The following is a 23,138-nucleotide window of genomic DNA, read 5'->3' on the forward strand; positions in this document are numbered from 1 at the left end:
CTAAGCCCTGCGATAAATGGGTAATTAAAGTCTCTACCAAGTGACTGATCCCCAGACTTTTCCACTACAGCTTAGAGTTGTTGGCTTATTGATTTATTGGTTACATTTCCTGAAGAGCCCATGTGTGCAGGGCTCTCCACACAGAAAGAGCTTTTCTTATGTACTGTTGGTTCAGGCCCCTCTTTTGAATGAGTGTTGAATGGCTGGAAACCTCTGGGCTTATCAAAAGCACTGGCCTGCCCTTACAGCACTTCCACCCCACATGAATGGCCCCTTCTTTGACCATGATGGCAGTGAGTGTCCTTCCCCATGTCATGACTACTAACTTTGCACCTTGATGGGCAAATGGGCTTGATACCAACCCTGCTGGAAACTGATAATGCTAACTGCTCTCTGGGCCCCCTTTTCTTTGGTTTGGGGATTTTGAGTTAGTTCTGAAACTTTTCTTTCACCTGCAGTGCACTGTCTTGAGGTGAGTAGGCTCAAAAAGGGTTCCTAGAGAAAACCTTAGGTTACAAGTTACAGAAACAATACTTCGGTGCACATTGCAATTTTAACATTGCATGGCCAAAATGGCATCATGGAATCAGAAATTTTAGCCCTTGGAGGAGTTTATCTCAAGAGTTTCTGTGCTCTTTGCCTTTGTGCTGATAAACTCTGAAATGTTTGCTTATTTTCTTTTCTCCTTGCATGAGATATTTTGATAAAATCAAATTTAGTCTGGCCAAACTGCCAAAAACACAAATGAGATTTGCTCTGAGAACTTTGGAGCATTAAATAAGCAGAGATATAGTGAGTTGGAAATATTTTTCCCTGTATATTTGTCCCTCTTTTAAAGGTGCCCTTGAATTTCCACCTAATTCTCTGCATTTCTTCTTGCTGCTTGTTACGGTGGTCTCTCAACCCATCAGCCCTGATGCTAGAGGGAGGAGGCTTGTACTTCCCAAGGGCCACGCAGCAACCTTTTGGGGATGAAGCACAGTGTGTGTGTGTTCCTGGGAGAGGCCTGCCAGGCAGGGAAATGCTCTTTCTCCTGATCAGGCTTGCACAGGCCTGAATGGCTTGTCCGAGTCTCCTTGGCAGTCCTGTCACCAGCTGGAGGGAGAGCTCCCACAGAATGATCCTCATGCTGTGTCAGTTCAGCAGGGAATGGAGAGAACGCTAGGGCTGTTAGAGGGCGATTATCTCTCTGGTTAGAGGGACAGCTTGTTTTGCAAGGAGAGAAAGTGGACTGAGAATGATCTAACTGTGACCAGCATCTAGTCATTAAGGAAAAAAAAAAGCTACACTAGCTGCTTTGAGGATGCTCCAGAATACATGGAGGCTTTTCCCTTTTTACCTCTCTATCTTGCCTGGGAAATACAGAATAATGTTGGAATCTGTTCTGAAGCAGTATTTAGAAAATCTGCTTGTGTGGTCTTTAGGAGTCCAGTAAAGCATGCTTGTTGATATGGAAGAAAAAGGATAACAGTGTTGGTCTCTTGTAATTAGCAGACTGTAGTTAACCATTTTAAAATTTGGTTTATTATTATGCACACTTTGTGCAGAATTCAATTTTTTTTTAAGCAGGAGCACACTGGTGTGCTTGCCTACAAAGATACTTGTAAGCATGGGTCTGCAGTAACTGCTAACATTATGCACAGGGATTTTTTTTGTATACAGCCAAGAATCAAATGGAATTGTGCCATTAATCATTTAAACAAAATTTCTTAAGGACTGAGCAAGGTTTGCAGCCTGCAGCACTGAACAGGAAATTGCGAACACTTTGGGCATCTCCTGAAAAATATCCTGCCCACACCTTTGCGTGACCTTTGGACCTAGCATACATGAACAAGGCTTATGCTATGCACAGAGCTCTGAGGAGACTACTAAAGATATTTTGAGACATTTTTAATGGTTTTTGGATGTTTGATAACAAAATAATTATTCTTTACTAAAGGCAGATGGTTCATTACATGTGGGAGGAATGCCAACAGGCCAAATGCTTTTTCAGAAACATAGCTGATGAAATGGCCTGATAAATAGTTCTCTATTAAAATAAATTAGAATTATCCAGGAATGATGAGAGTTTCCTGAATAAGTTGACAGTTTAATTGGGATCTTGTGTTAAAACAGGTCCCAGGAACAGATAGCAATTCAGACCTTTGTTAATTTTCACTGCTTTTCCCATAAGCATTTGTCTTCCTCGTTGTTGTAACTGATACAAACATCTTTGGTTTAGACTTTCTATTATATATTGTCTTTTTGCAGCCGGGTAACCCATGCATCTGAGCCTGGGCTTTCTCTCGCCCACCAAATCTCTGCCCAAGGCATAAGCCCAGGGGGTTCTGACCACCCCCAAACAGGGAGTCGGGATCACAGGTCAGTCTCACCTGCCCCTGCATTCTGGGCTGCCATTTTGTCCCATGAAAAGTCCCTTCCCTAGTATCCAATAGTTTCACTGTGGCAAAACACTGTGACTGCTTGGAGGTGCTCCTGCTGATGCAGCGCTAGCTACCCTTCCTCCTCGCCAGCCTGAGGAGTACAAGTACTCTTGAGCCCAGGTCTTTTGCCTTGTTGCATGTTGCGCTACGAGCCAAATCGAGCTGTCGGTCTAGCTCTAGGCTTATGCGTAAGGACACCTTGTTTCAAAGCAGAATTTCTCACCCAAAGAATATGTGGATTCTGGCCATTACTAATGAACATGTGGCCAGAAAGATCAGCCTGAGGGCTTTTCCAATGGTGTCATGTAGTGGTCTGCAGTAACTTGAGTTTAACCTTTTTGTAACAGATGGATTGAGGTGGTGAATGATGGTCTATAATACACCCTGACCCAGGAATCCCTGCAACATGGTTGTGCAACAATTGCATGCTTTGATAGCACCGTACACTGTTTTCTAATGCAAGAAGCCAGACTGGGAGTGTTTCATGGTTACCAAAAGACCCTTCCAAATGAAAAACTGCAAGTTTAAAGTATTGCAGCAAGTACAAGAAAATGTACAATTAAAGCTAAAGCAGAACTTTATTAGCTCCTGGTGATGCTGGCATCAGCCTGTTGCTTCACTTGTGGTTCATGTGTTTTGCTGCGCTACCGCTTTTGACGTTTTCTTTCTCTAAGACCCCAAGCTGGAAAGCATAAAGCACTCCCGTTTCCTGAGAGATAAGCAAGCTGAGGAAGCTACTTAGAAGCACTTGTGGCTGAGGGCGAGTACTTTCTGAGAGCTGTGGCTGTGCTTGCGCGGGGCGGGGAGGAGACGTTCCAGAGCAAAAAAGGAGCAAAAGAAGTTGAAAAAGTGCTGCTGCTTTTGTTGTCATTGTTGTTTGAAATATGGAGGGGGTTGAATGACATGATTTGGCCCAACCTTTATTCATCTGAGCAATAACTTGCAAGGCCTGTTCCCATGTGTGAGGTCATTGGAGTCACTCCCATAAATACGGGTGGCAAGAACTGGACCAAAAGTATCAAAAATAACTTATAGAGGAATTTTCTTTCCCATTTTCCTTGGTTAAAATTTGTTTCCTATGTCATTGTGCTAGTTTCTATTGTATAAAGACGGTGGTCACAAATAATCATTTGATTGTTGCCATTCATATGTGACGAGAACAAACTTTAAATTGGTCCAGGCAGACTACAGTTTTCTGCATCTCCTTTTTTTGTTGACAAGACAGAGGGGGAGGAATTTACTTATCTTGTTATTGGGAAAAATTCGTTACAAAAAAGTTTTCTTCTTCCTTGGTAATTTGTTGTCAGATAATTAAACATCATCTTTATTTCATAATTTTTCATGTAATTAATATGAGTATACAACTCAGACTTTTTTTCCTTAAAAAATGTGGTTTTGGTGTCAATATTGCTTCTGTAAAATGTGAGATAACTCTACAGCCTACCTCCATTAAAGCCAAACTAAATGAACATTAAAAAATTCAAGGTTTGTTTGCCTGTAAGTGTAAAAATTGTCACTATAGTGGCAAAAAATTCAAATTTTTAAAACAATGAGGCTGAAATTCATTCCTGTAAAAAGGGTCAAGCCCAGGATTCTGTGGTCTTTTAGCCATTATCTTACAATTTATCTAGATCGGTGCAAAAGTGTGTCTTTGACAAGCAAACGTCACGACTGAAGCCAAAATGCCCCTTCATCCTTATTTTGCAATCATGAGGGAGTTCAAACCATGAGCTTAATGCTGGCCCTCTGCACAGGAGTGAATTTTACCCTTAAGACATTAAATGAATGATGTATCCCAAAGAGTTTCCAGATTAATCAAACATGAGTCTTGTTGTAGGTCAGATTTTCTCATGCAGTTGTACACATTACCTAGTCCTCACCCAAATCCATACTGATTTATTTGCCATATTCACTTGCATTTTGGGGATGAAGACATCCTTGCTAAGCTTGTGCTGTGTGTTCTCAGATTTTCTATTCTTGTTCTTCTGCTTTCTCTGTTCCTTCCATTGCTTTCTGCAGGTATTTAAACCCATGGTTCAAAAGAGAATATAATGTAGCTAAGTGGGTAGAAGATGTGAATAAAAACACAGAAGGACCATACTTTAGGTATTTTGTAAATTAATTCTATAATTCTCATTTTTTAGAGCTGTTCCAGCATATACAAATATATTGGGACTCCTATCTTGTATAAATCAATACAAGTTACTTAGGTGCAAAGGGCCCCTCTTCTTTTGCTGCATTTTGATGTCTGTTTTTGGCTTCATGTGCAATTTACAATTCTTTTTCTGAATGTTTTGATGAAGCCATTGAAAAGGGTGTGTGTAGTGCATGCGTTCCCACCATCATCTATAGCTTGTAGTAGCTTTCTCATCATTTTATGCCAAATAATGTTTTATGGGCATGAGACATATTTATCACTAATAAAATAGTATTAACTTAAATAGAATGTTAATTTACTGAAGCAAGTGGTTTCATAACACGTTGACTCTACCTACTGTCTTATATAGTGCATACTAAAATTTAAATGAAAAAAGACTAAAAAGTAGTGGTATTTTACCTCAGCCTGCAATGAAATAATTTATATATTGTCATTGGAAAACTAAATGTATGAGAATATACTCTCTGCTCTAATTGTCAAAATGCTAATTAATCTGTTACAAGTGAGGTAGGATTCAACCAAAAATATAACTTGTTTTTGAAAGGGAAAAGTGTGCATTATCTGGTATGTTCTAAGTTACAGAGAAAAAGCATGCATGAGGCTGGGCTCCTGTTGGACAGGAGTCAAGAGACTGAGAATGTTGCAGTATATTCCCAAAAGATACAGTCCCACAGCTGAGACAGATCTCTGCATCAGCTGAAGAAATGAACCAGCATAGGAGGGAATGGAAGACAATTTATGACAAATAACATAAAGTATGAACAAAATCCATTAAGCTGTTACCTCACTTATCAAAAAAGAAGATAGTAGCAGAAACACAAATCAAAATATTAATAAGCAAAATCTTTAGCTAAAACAGTGAAGGATGGTAAGAACAAGTAAATAGCATCTTAATAATTTTGCTACACAAGTAGACCTAATTATAGTGCAACAGGGCAGAAACATACTAAATGTGTGCAGTGTGCATTTGGGAAAAAAATGTGATTGGAGTTGTATCAGGGGGTGCTAATGAAACACTTTTATTCCAATAGTAACACTGGCACACATTACATGCAGAGTAGGAATTCTGTAATTTTTAGAACTAAAAATGTCCCAAAGTCTTAAAACTCATAAAATTGTTACTTTTAAAAACCATTTCTGTTTGTTTTCAACACCTTGTAAATCACAGACAGAGAAAGGTTTCCAGTGAACAGTTAGGAAAAATGAGTAAACTTTAGTCCCTGATCTCAGTCCTGAAAAGGGAGAAGAGATCCCTGATGCAAGAATCCAAGGCTTACAGGAGGTTGTTTTGATTGTGCCCGTTGGTATCAGACAGGTCTCGGTACTTGGACATTCCAGCAGGGTTTATTGTGAGTCTGGTTGCTTCAGCACTGGGATACAGGGTCCAGGTTGGTGTCTGCAGTTCAGCAAGCACGTTCTAGACCTGGGCAGATCTAAGCCCAGAAAAACCATAGAAAGGACTGAGAGACTCAGGCTGTTCAGCTTAAGGGATCAGCTGAGCACTTACCTGATCATGAAGTCCACATAACTGCATATGGAGCAAAATCTCTGTGTGGGGAGGTTCCTTTAGATTTGGAAACTAAGACTGATAATGACCAAAGGTCACTGGAAGCTGAAATTAGGCAAACTCACATAAGAATTGAGGCGTGTGTTATTACCAAAATCTTTTCTAAATATAGCTACTTGACCTTTATTGTTCAGGCAAGGTCAAGATCTGCCCACCATAACATAACCCCATAGCTATCTTTCAGGGTTTTTGTATCAGAAGCCCTGTGGTAGCCATAAACAAAGACATAGATGGAATATGGAGATAGCACTGTTTTAATACAGGTTACTTGAAATGGTTTAGTTAAACAGAGTTAAAAATCTGTTTTCTTACTCATAATTTGGTTTTCATTTTTTAATATCAGTATATTTTTATTTAGTAACTAGATTAAATTAATGGGAGTGTGTCCTGCCCCTGAGGGTATTTAGCTGTTCCACTGAATGAGTCACATTTCTAATTGTATTTGAGATAAACCAAGCATTTTTGGCATGTAGATGAGGATTAAGCTGACCCATGTGAGTTTTAAAGGCTATATATCAGCAGAGATAAATCAAATTTTTTGCACCACAGAAGCCTACTAATCACTGCCTGCAGCAGTTACCCTTAGAAATCAGAGAGCAACTAGAATAAATTTAGAAATCTGTATTGTCCTAATTAAATGAGGCAATCATGGAGAAGTATTCTGCAGATACATTATAGAAGGGAAAAGATCAGATCTCCTGAGATGAGTTTCTGTGGGTTTACAAGAGGTTGAACTAACAGTTTCTCCACAAAAATCAGATGCAATTTTGATTAATGATAGCATGGACAGAAAAAGACTGTTCTTAAGAATGGTGTGTCAGAACATCTTGTGGTTGGGTTTTGAATCTGGGCCTGTGAAGTGATTCACACACAGAATGAAACAGATCCTCCTTGATAAACTAGAACATCAGGCAGAATTCAGACTGTCCACCTGGTACTTTATTTTATGAGTCTGAATCCCAGGATAAGACATTTACACCAGATATTTAGCTGAGTAATTTTCATGTTGCTGTCTTTGATTTCTCTGTTCTTTTAAATGTGTCCTGAAAGTAATACTGCTGTTTTGCTTGTTTTCCTGTAGTTTTAGGAATAATATGCTGATGACTGGTGATGTTGTAGGAAGAGTTGAAATAGAATAAGGAAAAATTACAAAAAACACTTTCTAGGAAAGGTGAAAATTTTCAGAATATAGGGATATTAGTCATCACCAAGATTTTTTCCATCTACTTAAAAAACCCTCTATAAATCATAATTTGTCTCTCTAATATCTGACTTCCTAGTATTTTTTTTTTCTAGTCTACAAGTCCGATAGGTATTTCTATATAATTACTTTTTATTATGATAGTAATAATAGTAGCTGGTATCTCTGGCGCCAGAAATCTCCCTAGTGTGGGATTCCTATCTGTAAGAAAATAAGATCTGTGAAGAGAACTCTCATTTTATTGCTCAAAACCTAGTCTAGATTTTAATTTTGTGTGCCAGGCAATAACCACATAACCTCAGCAATAAAATCAGGCAGGTAGCCTCACCTTGATTTTAGCTTTACTGTATGGAACATTATTTTATGAATATGCTACTGCTGCTTATTCTTGTTACTGCCAATTACAATGTCCACTGCACAGGCTGACCTTCTGATATATTGTTAAAAATTACTCAGAATTCTCACTGAATCTGAAAGACTTGATGGAGCCATGATGGAATCAGAAAACAAGCTGCCAGAAATCCTAAACATGACATTTCTGGAGATAATTATAAACAAAAAAGACTAGAAAAGCACCTTCTAAAGCATTGAGCCACCTACATTTGATTTAATGCAAGTATTTACAATAAGTTATATTTTATTAGTTATTTAAACACAAAAGTAGTTTACAAACAAAGGGTTATTTTAGATGGAGACCCAGATCACTTTTCCCAGAAGGAAAATGGCTGTCCTATATCAGAAGGGCATTGAGAAGGGGCATGGAAGGAGGACACAGTAGGCTGCCATTTCCCTCCTATTTCTAATGTACTTTTGTGTCCTTGATTTTTTCTCAGTTCCTCTTCAGCTGACCATCTCCATTACCTTCTTTTGTGAGCATCCAGCTGAAGCAGAGCTGTGACCAGCCCATAGGCAAGCTGCTCTTGCTGAGGCAGCTCTAGATTGTGTTTAAAGTAAAAAACCAACCAAACAAGCCTTTTTCCTGTTACAACCAAAGCAAAATACTGTTTTTGTTAGCAGGCAATGAAAAAATGCCTACTGCTGTCAGCAGGATCAAGAGTTAGGGAGGAGGGTTCATTGAAGCATGTGAGTGCTGCTTCTGAGGCATAGCTCAGTGCTCCAAGTGACACCCCAAGCCATAATCATTGTCTCTTCTGCAGCCTCTCCATGAGCCTCCTCTCCCCTCTGCTGCTGCTCTTTCTGAGGACATGTGTGCACATCTGTGGCTTTAAAAAGGAACTTACTTTAAAATGGTTAGCCACACCAGTGTTTTTAGAAGATCCTAACTTCCTAATGTAGGATCTAGGCTGATGATGTCATACAAAGAGTTGAATCCATGGCAGCAAAGGTTAGATTAGGCTGATAGGGTCTATATTTGAGCTTTCAACACTTTCACCAAGTTGAATGTTAATTGAATTTCATTACATTATTTCAGTCTGCAAAAGAGAATCACTCACAGTTCATGAGCAGTTCAGATCTGTCAGGGCCACCTGCCTTGAGTTCAGTTCAAATGACACTCAAAATTGCAAGATGTTTAGTTGTGTGACCAGGTGCCACATTTTGCACTGTTTCTTGTGTGCCAACATTGCTGTTTAGGGACAGGAGGCCAAGCAGGTCAAGGCTGCAGGGACTGCTTCCAGATGTCTTCTTGCTGCCGTAGTGTTTGTTGTGAATCACAGAATAGTCTCCACACACTCTTAGTTTTAGTTTTCAGGACAGAAAGACACAAAGTGGTTGCTCTATCTTGCTTTCTGTTCAAAAATTAGAATTTTTGCAGGTGAGGTGCATGGCTTCATTTGGGGTTGGCATTAAAACCTCTGAATCTCTGTCCTGGTGTGTACTGGCTTCTTGTGTAAGTTTCATCTGGAAGCAACATTTGGCATGAAAGCTAATGGATTTGATTGTAGGAGAACTGAAACCCTAGCGAAAGCTAAGTGGATCCCACCCTTGACCAAAACTGCCAAGTTTTCCTACTTTTAACCCCAGCATTACCTGCAAGTGTCCCTGAATGCTGTCTCTCCATCCTGTAAATGAGAAAGAGCCAGACATGACCTTTCTCATTTAAAGTATATGTAAATCTGGGATACACAGCACATACACAATTGCAGGGCACAACCTGAAAGGTGATCAAAACCACCTCAAACAATGTTGTTTATCAGAGGAGACGCACTGTAAGATCTGTGAGCATACGCTGAGTCGTGTATGCTCACAGTGTCAGTAGCTGGCACTAAAGATGACAAAAACCAGCACCTAACTCTATTAAAAAAATGAGTGGTGAGGCCCTGTGAGGGGAGGGCAAGGTCATTTCTCTAAGTGTGCAACTGCATTCTCCATGTACTGGCTGCAGTGTTGCAGGTGCAGCTGTGCAGCAGAGCTCACATCAGTCAGGTGTGCAAACTGCAGGGGAGCAGGCAGTGCAAAGGGCATTTGAGAAGCAGGATACGTAGCCAGCTACACTGGAGGCTTGGCCTTCAAAATCTTTGGAAAAGGCAGCATTGTGTTTGAGTTACGGTGCAAAGCTTCCTGGCTGAAAGGCTTAGTTAGGGATCCTGGTCAGAGGACCTGCGTGTGCAGGGAAAATATTCAAGATGCCCCATCCTTCAGGGGATTATTACTCCTTCCAGGGTCACCTGCTCAGATGGATGGACAGGAAAATTGGTTGTGGCTTTTCCTCTCACTGTGGCCTTCTCTTAGAGTATCTAAAATGTGAAGAGCTTGTGCTATGTTGGAAGTGTTGTGACTAGTGTGGTGAAAGAGATGGGAGATGCCTTCATTCTGTGCCACTCCCCAGGTAGTGCTACCTTATAAATGGCTTTCTGATAGGGCTTGCCAAGTCAGATTTCACTAGCTCAGTTCCTTGTTTCTGACCTCCAAGTGCATTGTTACAAATTTTAAAATGAAAATGTAAAATTCTACTGCAGCAATGGGGTAAAATTTGTGAATAATTGGATTACTAATAATATGTAAAATCTGCTCTCCTTATTCTCCCCCTTCCCTCTTTTCCTTATATTCTTCATTCTTGATCCACAAATAGTTTGTTAGTGATAGTCCAAGTGGGGGCAGAGATGAGAGGACTTGTATGGACAGTGAATAGTAGGGCACTGTTGACAACCTTTCCCTGGAATTATTTTTTTAAATTAACCTGTTTTCTTCCATGCACAGTTTGATGCCCAGATCTATGATGTTGGACATATAAAAACGTTGTTTTATACTGCAGTAACTGTTTCAGGGTTTTTCTTCCTGAAAACATTGGTGTATGTCCAGTTCATCTTAATGGGTGATCAATGTGCAGGTACTGAAGATGTATGCTTCCATGTTTGGATAATTGTATAAATGTAGATGTCTTAAGTGCTGTTGAACTTAGAGGCTACCACATGAGGCATTAGAGGATCATGAGCCAGAGTGGAGAGCTCTCATCATATAATTTCCATTGACACCTTGTTTCTTGTGGCTACCATCAGTCATTGTTTGTATGGGGGGCAAAAGGATCGGCTATTGTAGGGAGCTACAGACACAACAAAATGATACAATAATCCAAAATAAAAGTACAGTTATTTAAAGGTAAATAAATTTCACTTATTATTATGGGAACTTTCCATCTTCAGGGACACCTTAACTCAGAAGATACTAGATTGCAGTGCTCAGGGAGGGCTGAGTGATGTGCTTGCAGTATTAAGAGGCCTCCTGTGGTAAATGCCCTTGGTCTGCACAAGAGAACAAGGTGGCCAGGATAGCTCAATTTTTCTACTTTGAGGCCTTTTTTTCATTTTACTCTGCCCAGATTTAGAGTCTGATAGGAACCTCTCAAGTGGGAAAAGTGCAGATTCTCAAAACAGAAGCATAAGAGTTTTTCTTGGGTATAAAATTTCAGTCAATAATGTGCTGTTGCCTTATTGACATGAAAAGAATGCCTTTCATGTGATACAAACATTTACTTGCTCCTGCTTACTCTACTCACCTTGTACAGAAATGCTGATTGCCATTGACTAATCAGTCCATTTTTGTATATTCTCATCAGACTCTTTCTTTGGCTGGAACAATATGCACTGTATGATGCTTGCATGTATAACAATTTGTTATTAGCACTTTGTATATGCCTTTGTTACTTCACAACTAACAGTTTGGCCTCCAAATGCATGCATTTGTGTAAATTAATGTTACAACAATAATAGATTTATTTGCTATGTTTGTATCAATTCAGGAGATGTGTAAGATATGCATAAAGACACATAATTGCCATTTAGTCACTGGGAGAAGACATTTGTTCAGCTTGTATTTATACAATTTCTGTTTCTATTTAGGCTTTATAATGCCATGTTTATCTTTTAGTTCTGTATTTATTCAATTGCAAATTTGGTTTTTAATAATTTAATAATGATTAATTACATTACCATATAAAACAGTTTAAGAAGTAATTTTTGTTATACAATTCTAATAAGAAGTAGCAAATTTTTTTCTTCCAGTGTTCCTGAAATCTCTAAATACCTTTATTCATATAATGAAATTATAAGACTATTGATCAAGCAATTTTATCCTGCTGATATTGAGCTAATAATAAGCTATATTCTTGGCTCTGAACCAAGCTTCAGAGTAATGGCAGTTGCTGTTGCAGTGCTAGAATGCAAAGACATCACATTTATTTTATGTGTTTCAACATCTCAGGACACTGTCTCCTGCAAAGTCTCCGTCTTCATCCACTGGATCTATTGCTTCCAGCAGAAAATACCCTTACCCGATGCCACCACTTCCTGATGAAGAGAAAAAAGTCAACAGGCAAAGTGCCAGGGTATGTGTCCCTCTTCTCTCTGCATTTCACCAGTGTCTTGATTTACTGGTAGTTTTTCAAAAGAAAACTGTGGCAGATGAGCACCTTTGACCAACAAGGAGAGCTGGAATGGCATTTCCTTTGCACCCTGAAGTTCTGAAGCTGCAGAGCCACTGGCAGCAATGAAGGCCTTGACAGCTTTGTTTACAGACAGCTTGTCAGGTTGCTCATAAAGCTGCCTTGAAGCCCAGATTTCACTACTTTTCTTATTTCAAGCTGAAAATGTGCCCTGGACAGTTTGGTCTGCAGAGCAGAGGCAGCCCTGGAGCAAGTGGTGTATTGGGCTCTCCTTTCTTACCCCTTCTCCCAGCAGCTCTCATTCAGGTGGCTGGGATAGCTACTTCCCAGCTTCATGGAAATGTAAACATTTCCAGTTATGCAGCACGTGGAGTGCTTGCAGGGCTGGAGGGACTTCACTGTTCTGTGACCTGAGCCCACCCTGGTCTCCCTAGAGTGACCAGGAGCTCCTGGAATGTGTGGTGGATAGTAACACCTCATACAGAGATTTTCAGCTGCTCCAAAAAGCTTTTATTTCCTTTGTGTCAATTCAGACATAGCAGGTATTTGAATAAGCAAAAAAGTCCTGACATTTAGGAGCTTTATTTGCAATACCCTTGGTTCATGTTGCTGATGCTGATGAAATTCTCATCACTGTTCTCTGTCCTTTTTTTTTTCCCAAGAAAAAAGGAATGGAGTGCTGCTGAGGGAACCTGCAAGCTGCTCCCCCAGTGCTGCTTGGGGCAGAAGGTTGTGTGAGGTGCAGCACAGGGTCTCCCAAGGCAGCTTGGAGCCTGGGCTGTAGTGATGTGTCTCAGCCCTAGAGCTGCTTTGGCAGCAGCTCAAACCCACAGCAGGAAGTCATGCTGCTCTAAGCAGAGTTAGGCAGATGAAAATGGGAAGATATCTCTCCACTAATATTAGTGTAACTCTAAGGTAAAAGCCATCTAGTACAAGTTTGATGCTACAGTGACATTTCTCTTTCAAAAAGAAAAGTGAACTCCCAGCCATGGGCATTTACTATGCTGACTGCAAGTCGTGCTGAAATGCTCAAGACTGTCTGCTCACTTGGTGAACACATACCCACCAGAGGCTGGGAGGAGATTTGATAACCCAAGTGATGTAGATGCAGTTCCCCAAACAAGCTCCTGCACTGTTTGGGCGACAGCTTGTTTTATCCTGGTGTTCAATGTGTATCTGTGTTCCTTTTCCCCCTCTCCAGCTATGGGAGACATCCATCTAGCTGCAGTGTTTTCCTGGGGTCACATCAGAACTGTTTACTTTGGATTTTATAGAAACTCAGCATCACTGAGTCACTGCACATTCATCTGCTCTTCAGACAATTCGAAAGATCAACAGAGGTGCTCGTGATATCGCAGTGATAGCCTCCTGTCATGTGGAAAGGAAAAAAACAGTCTTTTTTTTTCTTTCTTTTTTGTTGACTTGTATTTTATGGATTTGATGAACAACCAAAATCATACCATTTGACAGAGAATAATTAACCTAGATGTGACAAGGCTGTTCCACATGGTGACCTAGAATCCCAACTGCAGTCCATTTGCCAGTCCTGTATAAGAGAGGTGTTTCTCTGGTTTATTGCACTCCTGAGTCAGACCAGAATGGAATTGGGAACATGCCTCATGGAGAGCCCAGCTGATGTAAACTTGTATGCTGTATGCATGAACCTTGTGTTCTTTACTTTCCACATGTAAGGGAAAAACAACATACTGTAGTCGAGATTAGCATGCAGGAGTAAAAAATATAGGAATTTTTTTGGTGACAGGATTTCAAGCTTTGAAAGGCAACTATTTGACACAAAAGGCAAACAAACAAAGATTATATCTTTTTTTTTTACCTTACATGTTTATAATCTCAGTATACAGATTGTATATATGTAAACATTCAATAATGTCAAAATTAGCTGTTATACGTATGTGTATTTTGCCAAATGCCTAAAGAAACAGTCATGACTAACATCATCACACTTCAGATTTTCTAATGTTATGAGCAGACATCCTTGGAAATACAGAAAGTACAGTACTGTAAAACTGTGTCTCTCAGAAACTGGTGTTTGACCAAAATCTATACAACTTTTTCAGCATCTTATACTGTCTTGACAATCTCAATTGTACAGCAGACTGTGGAAACCAGTACAGCAGCACTTTGTCTTAAATCATCATAAAAGGAACCAGCCAAAATTCCTTGTTTAGTTAGATAACCACCATATCCTCTCAGAGGTGTAATCAAGAATGATTCAGCAGACAACAGTCTTTAAGTCATGTGCAGCTCAAACTTACTGGACATTTGGGAATACTTCTAAGTAGTCAATTCAGGATGTGGTGATGTGAAGTCTGTCTGTGAGAGTCGCTGTGTATTTTTGATAGAGAATTCCAGACACTGTTTTAGATGGCAAGGCATAGGCTTATGAGAAGCATAACAATTTCACTGCACTAGATAATAACAGTGCTGGGCAAGTGGCCAGTTTCATTGCTATCTTTCAACTTTTATTCATTACTGGAATCGCATTTACCATGCACTTGAATGCTATGCTTGCTGCCCCTGAAGCCCCCTTGATAATTTTTTGGGGCATTAAACTGAGCACAAATGAATTTAGCTTAAAAAGAATGGGGTGGGGGGGAACAACTCTTTACCATGTTAATCTTGCCTGTTAGTTGATGGTTGTATTTCTAACACCTGAGACTTCTAAAGGTTGTTGTAAAGCAAATGCCTTCTGGTTGGGAAATTTCAGTTAGTGAGAAACTGGACCATATTAAATCAGTTTATAATTCTCTAGTTTTCCAAAACCGACTCTGTGGTGCAGTTGAATACCCTACCCAACAACTGTATGATTAATTAGATATTATTGTAATGGGAACATCTATGGTGTTTCTGAATCTTCTACCTCTTTCATGTATTTCCTTTAGTAAGTGAATCCAACACTTGCAGCCTTTTAATGTATTTTTTTAACTTTTATGTCTCTCAATAAAGTCAGATATATGTAAGATTAAATTAAGAAATGTTTAAAGATGTCGGCAGCTGTAAAATATGTAAGATTTTTAGAAGCACTATATTTTATGATTAGGCTGTATGTTGGATTATGAAAAAATATTGGCCTTGGCATTCAAATGATTTTCTCACAGTCAACAGGTTCTGGTAAGTATTTGGAAAAAAGACAAATATCAGTGAGCACAACTGGGTGCAGACTGACCATCTGGAAAGAGTCACTTGTAACTTCTTTAGGGAAAGATTCTGCATTTTTGTGGAAGGTAAATATATCAATCAGCACTGAAGAATATTTTTTGCAAAGATTTACTTTGAGTGTAGCTATCTGGATTAAAGATAGTTGATAGCATGTAGCTTATGAAATTAGGGTCTGAGCCATAACTTGAAATCAATATGTCTTTTGTTGATTTCACTGGACTTTGAGCAGGACCCGTAAGAGGTTCACCCACATTAGGACATTATGATAACTTGGTCATCACTGTGTTACTCTGTCACCTGGAAGCTGGTTTTCCCTCCCATATTCATATTTTGTCTTTAGCAACTGGACTGTTGATCATGTGCCTTTTATGGTATTTTTTTTGGATACAAACTGGCATGTAGTTTTGAATGATCCCATTAATTTCTGTGCATATCTTATGTTTACCACTGTTTACCCCTCCCTTTCCATTTTGCCTTATCAAGAAGCAGCAAGATTTGGCAGACAGAACTGGACATAACATACAGGCTCTTTCTGCTATGTTCATAGCTTCTTTTGCAAACAAATGGCCCTCCTGACTGTATTTTCAATGTAGTATGTACTTCCAGCTTTTTTTTTTTTTGTGTATAATTCACTTGTTGCATATGATGATACACTTCTGTGTGTAGTGGACCTTTAACAGTCACCCTCACATTTGGAGATATGTAGTAACTGGAAGTCTAGTTCTGGGCACTAAGTTAAAGTTAAATAAATGTTGACTTTCACTTTGGTGGTCTAGCGTGAGAATATCACAGGACTTATGTTCTAGCAAAATTCTTCTGCAGAGAACTTTATATCAGGTTGGTAACTTGGGAGACCTGAACTGGCAGAGCTGTGTGAGCCTCCCAAGCCAGTGGAGGTTGGATAGAGAAGTTGTTTGCTTACAAAGCTGTTATTTCTTACTTTTAAAATGTAGTATTTTGGAAAGCTGCCAGATTAATAACCTTGAAGATTGCAAATATTTTTATCCACTGTAGTTAGTTATGCTGGCAATAGCAATATAAACTGCTGCATAATACCTCATCCAGACTGAAATAGAATACTTGTCACTAATATAGCTCAGTCATTTTGACTTATTGAGACTCATGCTTTTATTTTGGTTTTATTTTAATAAATGAACTAGTTATTGCCAACTATGCTGTAGATGCCTGTTGAAGTGAGGAAGCCATCAGTTCTCAACTAAAAGTAATTGTTTATATGAACATAGGACTGGCAGGATGAGATATACTTAAGTTACCTTTATGTATTTCAATGTGGGAGAAGAATCTTGTGTAATTTATAATAAAATTAATGTGACTAACTGATGGAGACTGGAAAATTGAGATTATATCTAAAAATAATGGTGCACAATGATGCCACAATTTAACAAGTAAAGATTTACCTACTAATTCTGGATTTGTTGACTTAAGAACTTTAGTAATATCAGGCAATACACCAGAAATGGTTGTGACTGATAATTTATATATAGTTTTTTATACTTAATTATGTAGATTCAAGAATACTGTTAATTTTATAGAGCCTATCTTTGCTTAAATTGTGACTAAAGTCACAACTTGCCAGTCACCTTAAGTGTGACTTGACTTGGAAAATGGCGTCTTCCAAATGATTTACAGAGTTCCTGATCTATGAGATGTTGAACCTGCTGAGCTCATGTGCTCATGAAATAAGTTTATTGTGCTATTGAAGAAGTGAACCTCTGAGGTATAGCCTGAATTAAAATCAGAAAGAAATTGTGTCAATAGTGTACTGAAATCCTCTTACTCAAATCCCTTTTGCTGCTTTGGATTGATTGTCCATGCTAATGTCAATGCTAATGCAACAACTGAAAACCAGAGGTAAGAATGGCTACATACACTATTATAGACATGCATATACTACAAATTCTGCTGTAACTTAATTAATGAATTGATTAATGGATAGAATGTAATGTGAAAGAATCATGGGACTCCATAATAATAAAGGATATACTCTTCAGTTAGCCCTTAGGACTTGCTTTGACATTGAATCCTGTAGCTAGTTGTAAGCAAAGTTATCACACTCCAGTATAAAACTCAGTGAGCTCCTGTTCTCTTCCATCCCCTTTTCACTTCTACTGAAAAGAATTTTCATGAAACATTCATCCACTAGCAGGCTCTGTGAGTTGGCTGACATCAGAAAGCTGCTAAGTTGGTCACCTTTCCACACTATGGATAGGGTCTTTCCTATACTGTTCATAATAGTAGGTCAAATGAGGTATTAGGAATAAATTCTTTACTGTAAGGGTGGTGGGACACTGGCACAGGTTGCCCAGAGGAGCTGTGGATGCCTCATCACTGGAAGTGTTCAAGACCAGGTTGGATGGGGTTCTTAACAGCCTGGTCTAGTGGAAAGTCCTGCCCATGGCAGGGGGGTTGGAATGAGATGATCTTTATTGTCCCTTCCAACCCAGACTATTTAATGATTCTGTGATCTTTTGCTTGTGCTATAATCAGGTGATGATGCCTCATGTCTTGTGGATTTTGCACTGGTTTTGCTTGGGGATGAGTTAATGTTCTTCATCATAGCTGGTATGAGGCTGTGGTTTGGATTTGTGCTGAAAACACTTTAGATAATGCAAGGATTTTTCCAGTTATTGCTGAGAAGTGCTTGCAGTGAGCCAAAGCCTTTCCTGCTCTTCACATGCCCCGTCAGCAATTGGTCTTGGGGTGCACAAGGAGCTGGGAGGGGACACAGCCTGGACAGCAGACCCAAGGGATATCCTAAACCATATGATGCCATATTCAGCAGCAATCCAGGGGGAAAGCTGGCAGTGAAGAACTGCAGCTCAGGGACTGATCTATTGATGGTGAGCAATTGTTTTCATTTGCATCACTTGTCTTTTTTGGGTTTTAGTTCTCTCTCTGTTAATTACCTTTTCAATTAATTTTTTAAATTATTATTACTACAGTTATTTAATTATTTAACTGTTCTTATGTCAACCCATAAGTCTTCTCACTTTTACCTTGACAATTCTCTTGCCATCCCACTGCGGGGGGGACTGAGCAAGCAGCTGTTTTGGGGCTTAATTACTTATGGTTAAACCAGAATACTACTGGTAAAATCACTTGATGACTCAGCCATTTTGTGTCTCTCTCACCTTCTAGCATTTTTGAAGGCTAAGCCTCTTAAATCACTAAGTCTGTGAACCTAACAGTTGATCTGTTTCCCATTTCTCTTGCTCCAAGTCTGAAAATCCCATGTTTCTTTCTCTAAATTGAGTATCTGTGTCATGGGATAACAGTTGATTGTATGGACCACTGTTTTTAACCACGATATGATGTTATTTGCCTCGCTTTTGAAGAGCTAGAGCATTAGAGTCTCCACTGAAATACCAAGAATAGCTGATGAGCCACTATTTGCATGGCTCCCAAATCTTATGTATCAGCAATATGGGATTTGACTTGGATCACATTTGACATGCTCAGTTGGTTGGAGCTCGGTGTTAATAATGCCTGGGTCACAGGTTCAATCCCCCTATGGGCCATTCCCTAAGAGTTGGACTGGAATATCCTTGTGGGTCCCTTCCCCAGAATATTCTGTGCTTCCTGAAGACAAATTTGAATAAACTGCAAAAATATGTGCAGGCTGTGATCTCATGACTGGACAGTGGAGTGAGGTTCCTGTGTGCACATAACTATTATCCTAATAAGGCAAGAAAAAAATAAAACAGTGAAACCAATTGTGTAAACACAGCTGCAATACAGACAGGACTCTCTTAAGTGTGATTTTGTCAGAAACAAGAAAGGAAGTAATAGTTTCTATCATATATGCTAAAATCTCCTCTGACATGAGTAGTTTCTAAGTCAGCTTATGAAAACCATTTCTGGTGTCTCAAGTATGGATGCTGATGTAAATTGCAGCTTTGGAAGCTTGTGCACACGGTATCTTGTCATTCCACAACAGTTTTCTGCAAGTATTTAGAGAAAAGCACTACAACAGTCAACATTCCTATCTTATCTCAGACAAGTAAGAAAAACAAGCAGTAAAAATAAGTTTGGAACACAGATATTGCTCACACTTGAGATAATGTGCCTGGCTTTAAACTTGGCACACCTAGCCAGGTCTGGCAGTTCTAGCTCTTTAAAATCCAGTCTATACCAGTTTCAAAATCACTTCAGCTAAACCAGATTTAAACTGTTTAAAAATTTCTGCTACTTAACAGGGGCCATAATTGCCATATAACTCAGAATGAGGAAAATTTGGGAAAAATAAGCACAGAGCAGTTAAAAAGAAACATGTTATCTAGGGGAGAAGTAAAGGTGTCAACACAATTTTTAATTGCTAGAGCATAAAATGTCAAAGCAACAATCTTTTATTTTTCTGCTTCTCTAGTCCTCTGAACAAAAAGATAAAGCTTTTGTTTTAAAAAATATGAACATGAGGCCTTAAGACCTTATATACTCTAACTTTAGCATGAAGAGTCTATTTTTACAACCATGTTAGAAATTCTGTATATAGGCCTGACTGACCTTGTAAGTGGAGTGGTGCGAGCAGCTAATCATGCAATATTGTAAGGCTCTGTAGAACAGCAAATGCTCATTTAGTTTGATTATTGTTACAAGAACTTCTGCTCACTGCCTGTGTAGACTCTGCATACTTTATGCTTGGAAATACAGTCCAGAACATACTCAAACTGTGAATATATAACTTAATTTTTCTTTTATTAGGGATAAAAATATATTAAAATAGGTAATGTTTTATATAGAATACAGTACTTATTTTTATTGTTGCATAAATGCAAAATATTTTTTTCAGAATAGCAAAGCATTACTGAATTTTTAATCTGCTGGACAAAACACTATTTACTGTATGACAAGTTCTTTCAGCAAAGCTTTTGGGGTGGTATATACCAACTGGCTCTGCCAGCTTCATTTTGTGCTGATGTTTAACTTGGGCATTGCTTTTAAAAAAAAAAAAAGCTATTTTTTCACTCATACTAGCCATTATTGAAAGAGGCAAGGAGAATCATGTTTCACCACTGTGGCTGGGCTAGTATTGGCAAAAACAATGATTTGCATCATATCATTGTCTTTGCTAGTTAAAATTCCTTAAAAATCATACCTGATGTAATAAAAGCATAAGATTTTGACAAACATCAAAATGAAGCACTGCAGTTTACAACTTTCTAGCTTTGAGTGTGGTATTTTTGTCATAAACATTACAGGCATTGGGCTGTTGAATAAATCTGGCTTTCATGTAGCTAAACAAAACGTTGCTTTTTATAAAATCAAATCATTGTAATTTGGGGTTCTAAATTCCTGCTCACTTTTAATAATAACAGCGTCACAGTATCCACTTCTACAAGAGTATTTAATACAAATGCCTGTGGTTTTCAATGTTACTGACATATTGTAACATCAGTAAAGTGACTTTCAATGACAAAGACTGTTGCGTGTATTTTGTTCTTCCAAGTGACTGTATTTACCACTTTCTGTTTTATAGATCTCTATAAAATAAAGATGCTGCATGCATGGGAAAAGGCTAATAGAAGAATATAGATGTTATTTTTCAAATTCCAAGGTTGAAAATTATTCAGTGACCTTCTCAAATCTTTGAGAAGGGGCCTACTGTTCTCAAAGCAAATCTAAAATTACTATTCCTTAGTTTGCATGTTTGAGGGCAACCTAGGAAAAATTTCAAATTTTACCTATTTGAAACTATTCCAGTGGTTGGCTCAAAGGTCGAGAGCAATCACCCCACTTGGTGTCACGTGAGTATCCTTCTCAGTATGGCTTGTGGGAAATTATCAATTCTGAGAATAACTGTTTTTCTAGCAGATAACTTGCATATTCAATCTGTCCACTGAATCCACTCTTAGTGGGGAAGCAATATTTGCAAAGGTTTCAGGTGGCTTTTTTTAGCTATGACAGCAAACTCTGTGTAACTCCTCAGCATTTCTATGTATTAGCTTAGTTTCTCTCTGAACTTGAAAGATGATGTATCTCATCAGTCCTTGTGAATATGCTGGATTTTTGAAATGCTGATGTAAAACAAAAAGCTATTTTTTCTTGAGGAAGCCAGAATTTTCACCTGGTTTTGGAACATTGTTTTTCCCAGTTTTCTCTAGTTTATGTTTACAAGATCACTGAAGAAAACCCTACTGGTTCACATTGTTTGCTTGCAGCATTTCACTGCCCAACAACTGGCTGGTGCCAAAATACTGATTCAGCCTGGGGAAATAAACTGAGCAAGACTTGAGTTTGGGGTCCTTGGGTCTAGAGTGCTTTGGCCCACTTGAGTCAGCTGTCCTCACTGAATTCCTACCCAGCCTCTTGCCCACACTCAGCCTACTCACTGTGATTGCAGAGTGAGAAACTGAGAAGACCTGGATGCTGTGCAAGCACTGCCCAGCAACAGCTGAAACACTGCTCTGTTACTGATGCTGATTACTTATAAATCTGAACCTTTGGGCTGCTATAAAGAAAATTAATTCTATCCCAGCAAAGCCACTACAAGACCAGAAACACAACTAAGCAGAAGTAAAGATGTGTGGGAAATGAACTTTTTGGTAAAGATCTCTTACTATTGTTATGGTAAAATGAAGTGTAAGCATGAGCACTGTATTTATACAAGTCTACTCAAATCCCTACAGGAAAAACAGCCTTTTTTTCACACTCTTACTAACCTCATCAGCTGTCAAAGGTTTGAACTGCAGCAGAACAGATGATGGCTGCTACAGTTGGACAAACCTTTATGGATTTTGGTCATTCCATTATAAATACTTCCAGTAATATTAATCTATTTCCCAACTTTATGTGCAACAGGACATGTACTATCAGAATGTAGATGTATAATACTGTCTATGCTTTTGAAATACATTATGAGAGTAGAAAGACAACTAGCTTCTGTAATGAAACTACAAGCAATACCCAAAGGATTCTACATGTAAGCAGTAAGTACAAGTTGTTTCTTTAGGGAAGATGAGCCTACTTTGAATTTACAGCCCAGAAACTAAAGTGTTGGATTTAACAGACACCTCCACAAAGCAGGGTACAATACAGTATCTTTGAGTGAGATTCGTGCTCTGAGGAGCTCTTGTTTCTTCAGTTACGCATATTTATATGTGTTTATATATATGCACATATATGTAGTTTTGTTTTCATTCCTTAATACAATAATTCCTCCCCAAAACTACCCTAAACTACTTATTTAAGAAATATACTTCTTTTAACATTCTTCTGGCGTATTTACAAACAACAAAACAATTTATATCACTCCTCTGTGGTAGGCAGAAGTGACCAAAATTAACAAAAGTTTCATTAACTTTTTTTATTGGAAGAAAGTTGCACTACCTCTCTACAGTTGTGCTGTTCCCTCTTTCCATAAAATGTCCATCTTCTCCTTAAAAATCCCTATAACAAAAGCAACCAAAAAACCTCCACCAAAAAATCCCATTTTTTCCCCCTGAAGAGCCTCAGGTAAGTAAGCCTTGCCTGTCTGTATCTGCATTCATTGGTAACTACTCCTGTGATCTGAAAGAGTAGCATGGCAAAAATCTTTTCCAAGCCCTTAGGTGCTAATTGGCATATTGAAGCATGAAGACCACTTGCTAGGGATTAAAGTGGAGGAGATAGAAACATTTCTTTACATGTAACTGAAGTCTGTCTGCCTGCCTCTGAAGGGAGAGCTGATGCACAAACTGACACAGCACAGCTTTTTTATGTTTAAAAGTGTTTTATGTAGTCACACAAAGCAAGAATCTTACAAGAACAAA

At 38.8% G+C, this 23,138-nt stretch overlaps 1 protein-coding gene across 11 annotated transcripts in view; it reads left to right on the plus strand.

The window, feature by feature from the left end:
• ADAM22 (ADAM metallopeptidase domain 22) overlaps positions 1–20,807 on the plus strand; it is a 131,729-nt gene extending 110,922 nt beyond the window's left edge. For 4 of the 11 annotated variants that reach the window (XM_085566327.1, XM_021551754.3, XM_021551755.3 and 1 more), the window contains 2 exons: positions 12,009–12,132; positions 13,391–20,807. In XM_085566327.1, the coding sequence (XP_085422453.1) occupies positions 12,009–12,132; positions 13,391–13,411 (145 nt within the window). In that variant the 3' untranslated portion in view covers positions 13,412–20,807. Of the gene's footprint in view, positions 1–2,250; positions 2,362–4,442; positions 4,530–12,008; positions 12,133–13,390 lie in introns of all 11 variants that reach the window. The other 7 variants (XM_085566336.1, XM_077788178.2, XM_085566343.1 and 4 more) reach the window with 3 other exon arrangements.
• The last annotated feature ends 2,331 nt before the right edge of the window (positions 20,808–23,138 follow it).

This window comes from Lonchura striata, chromosome 2 (assembly GCF_050655825.1).
Source record: "Lonchura striata isolate lonStrDom1 chromosome 2, ASM5065582v1, whole genome shotgun sequence".
Classification (NCBI taxonomy): Eukaryota; Metazoa; Chordata; class Aves; order Passeriformes; family Estrildidae; genus Lonchura; species Lonchura striata.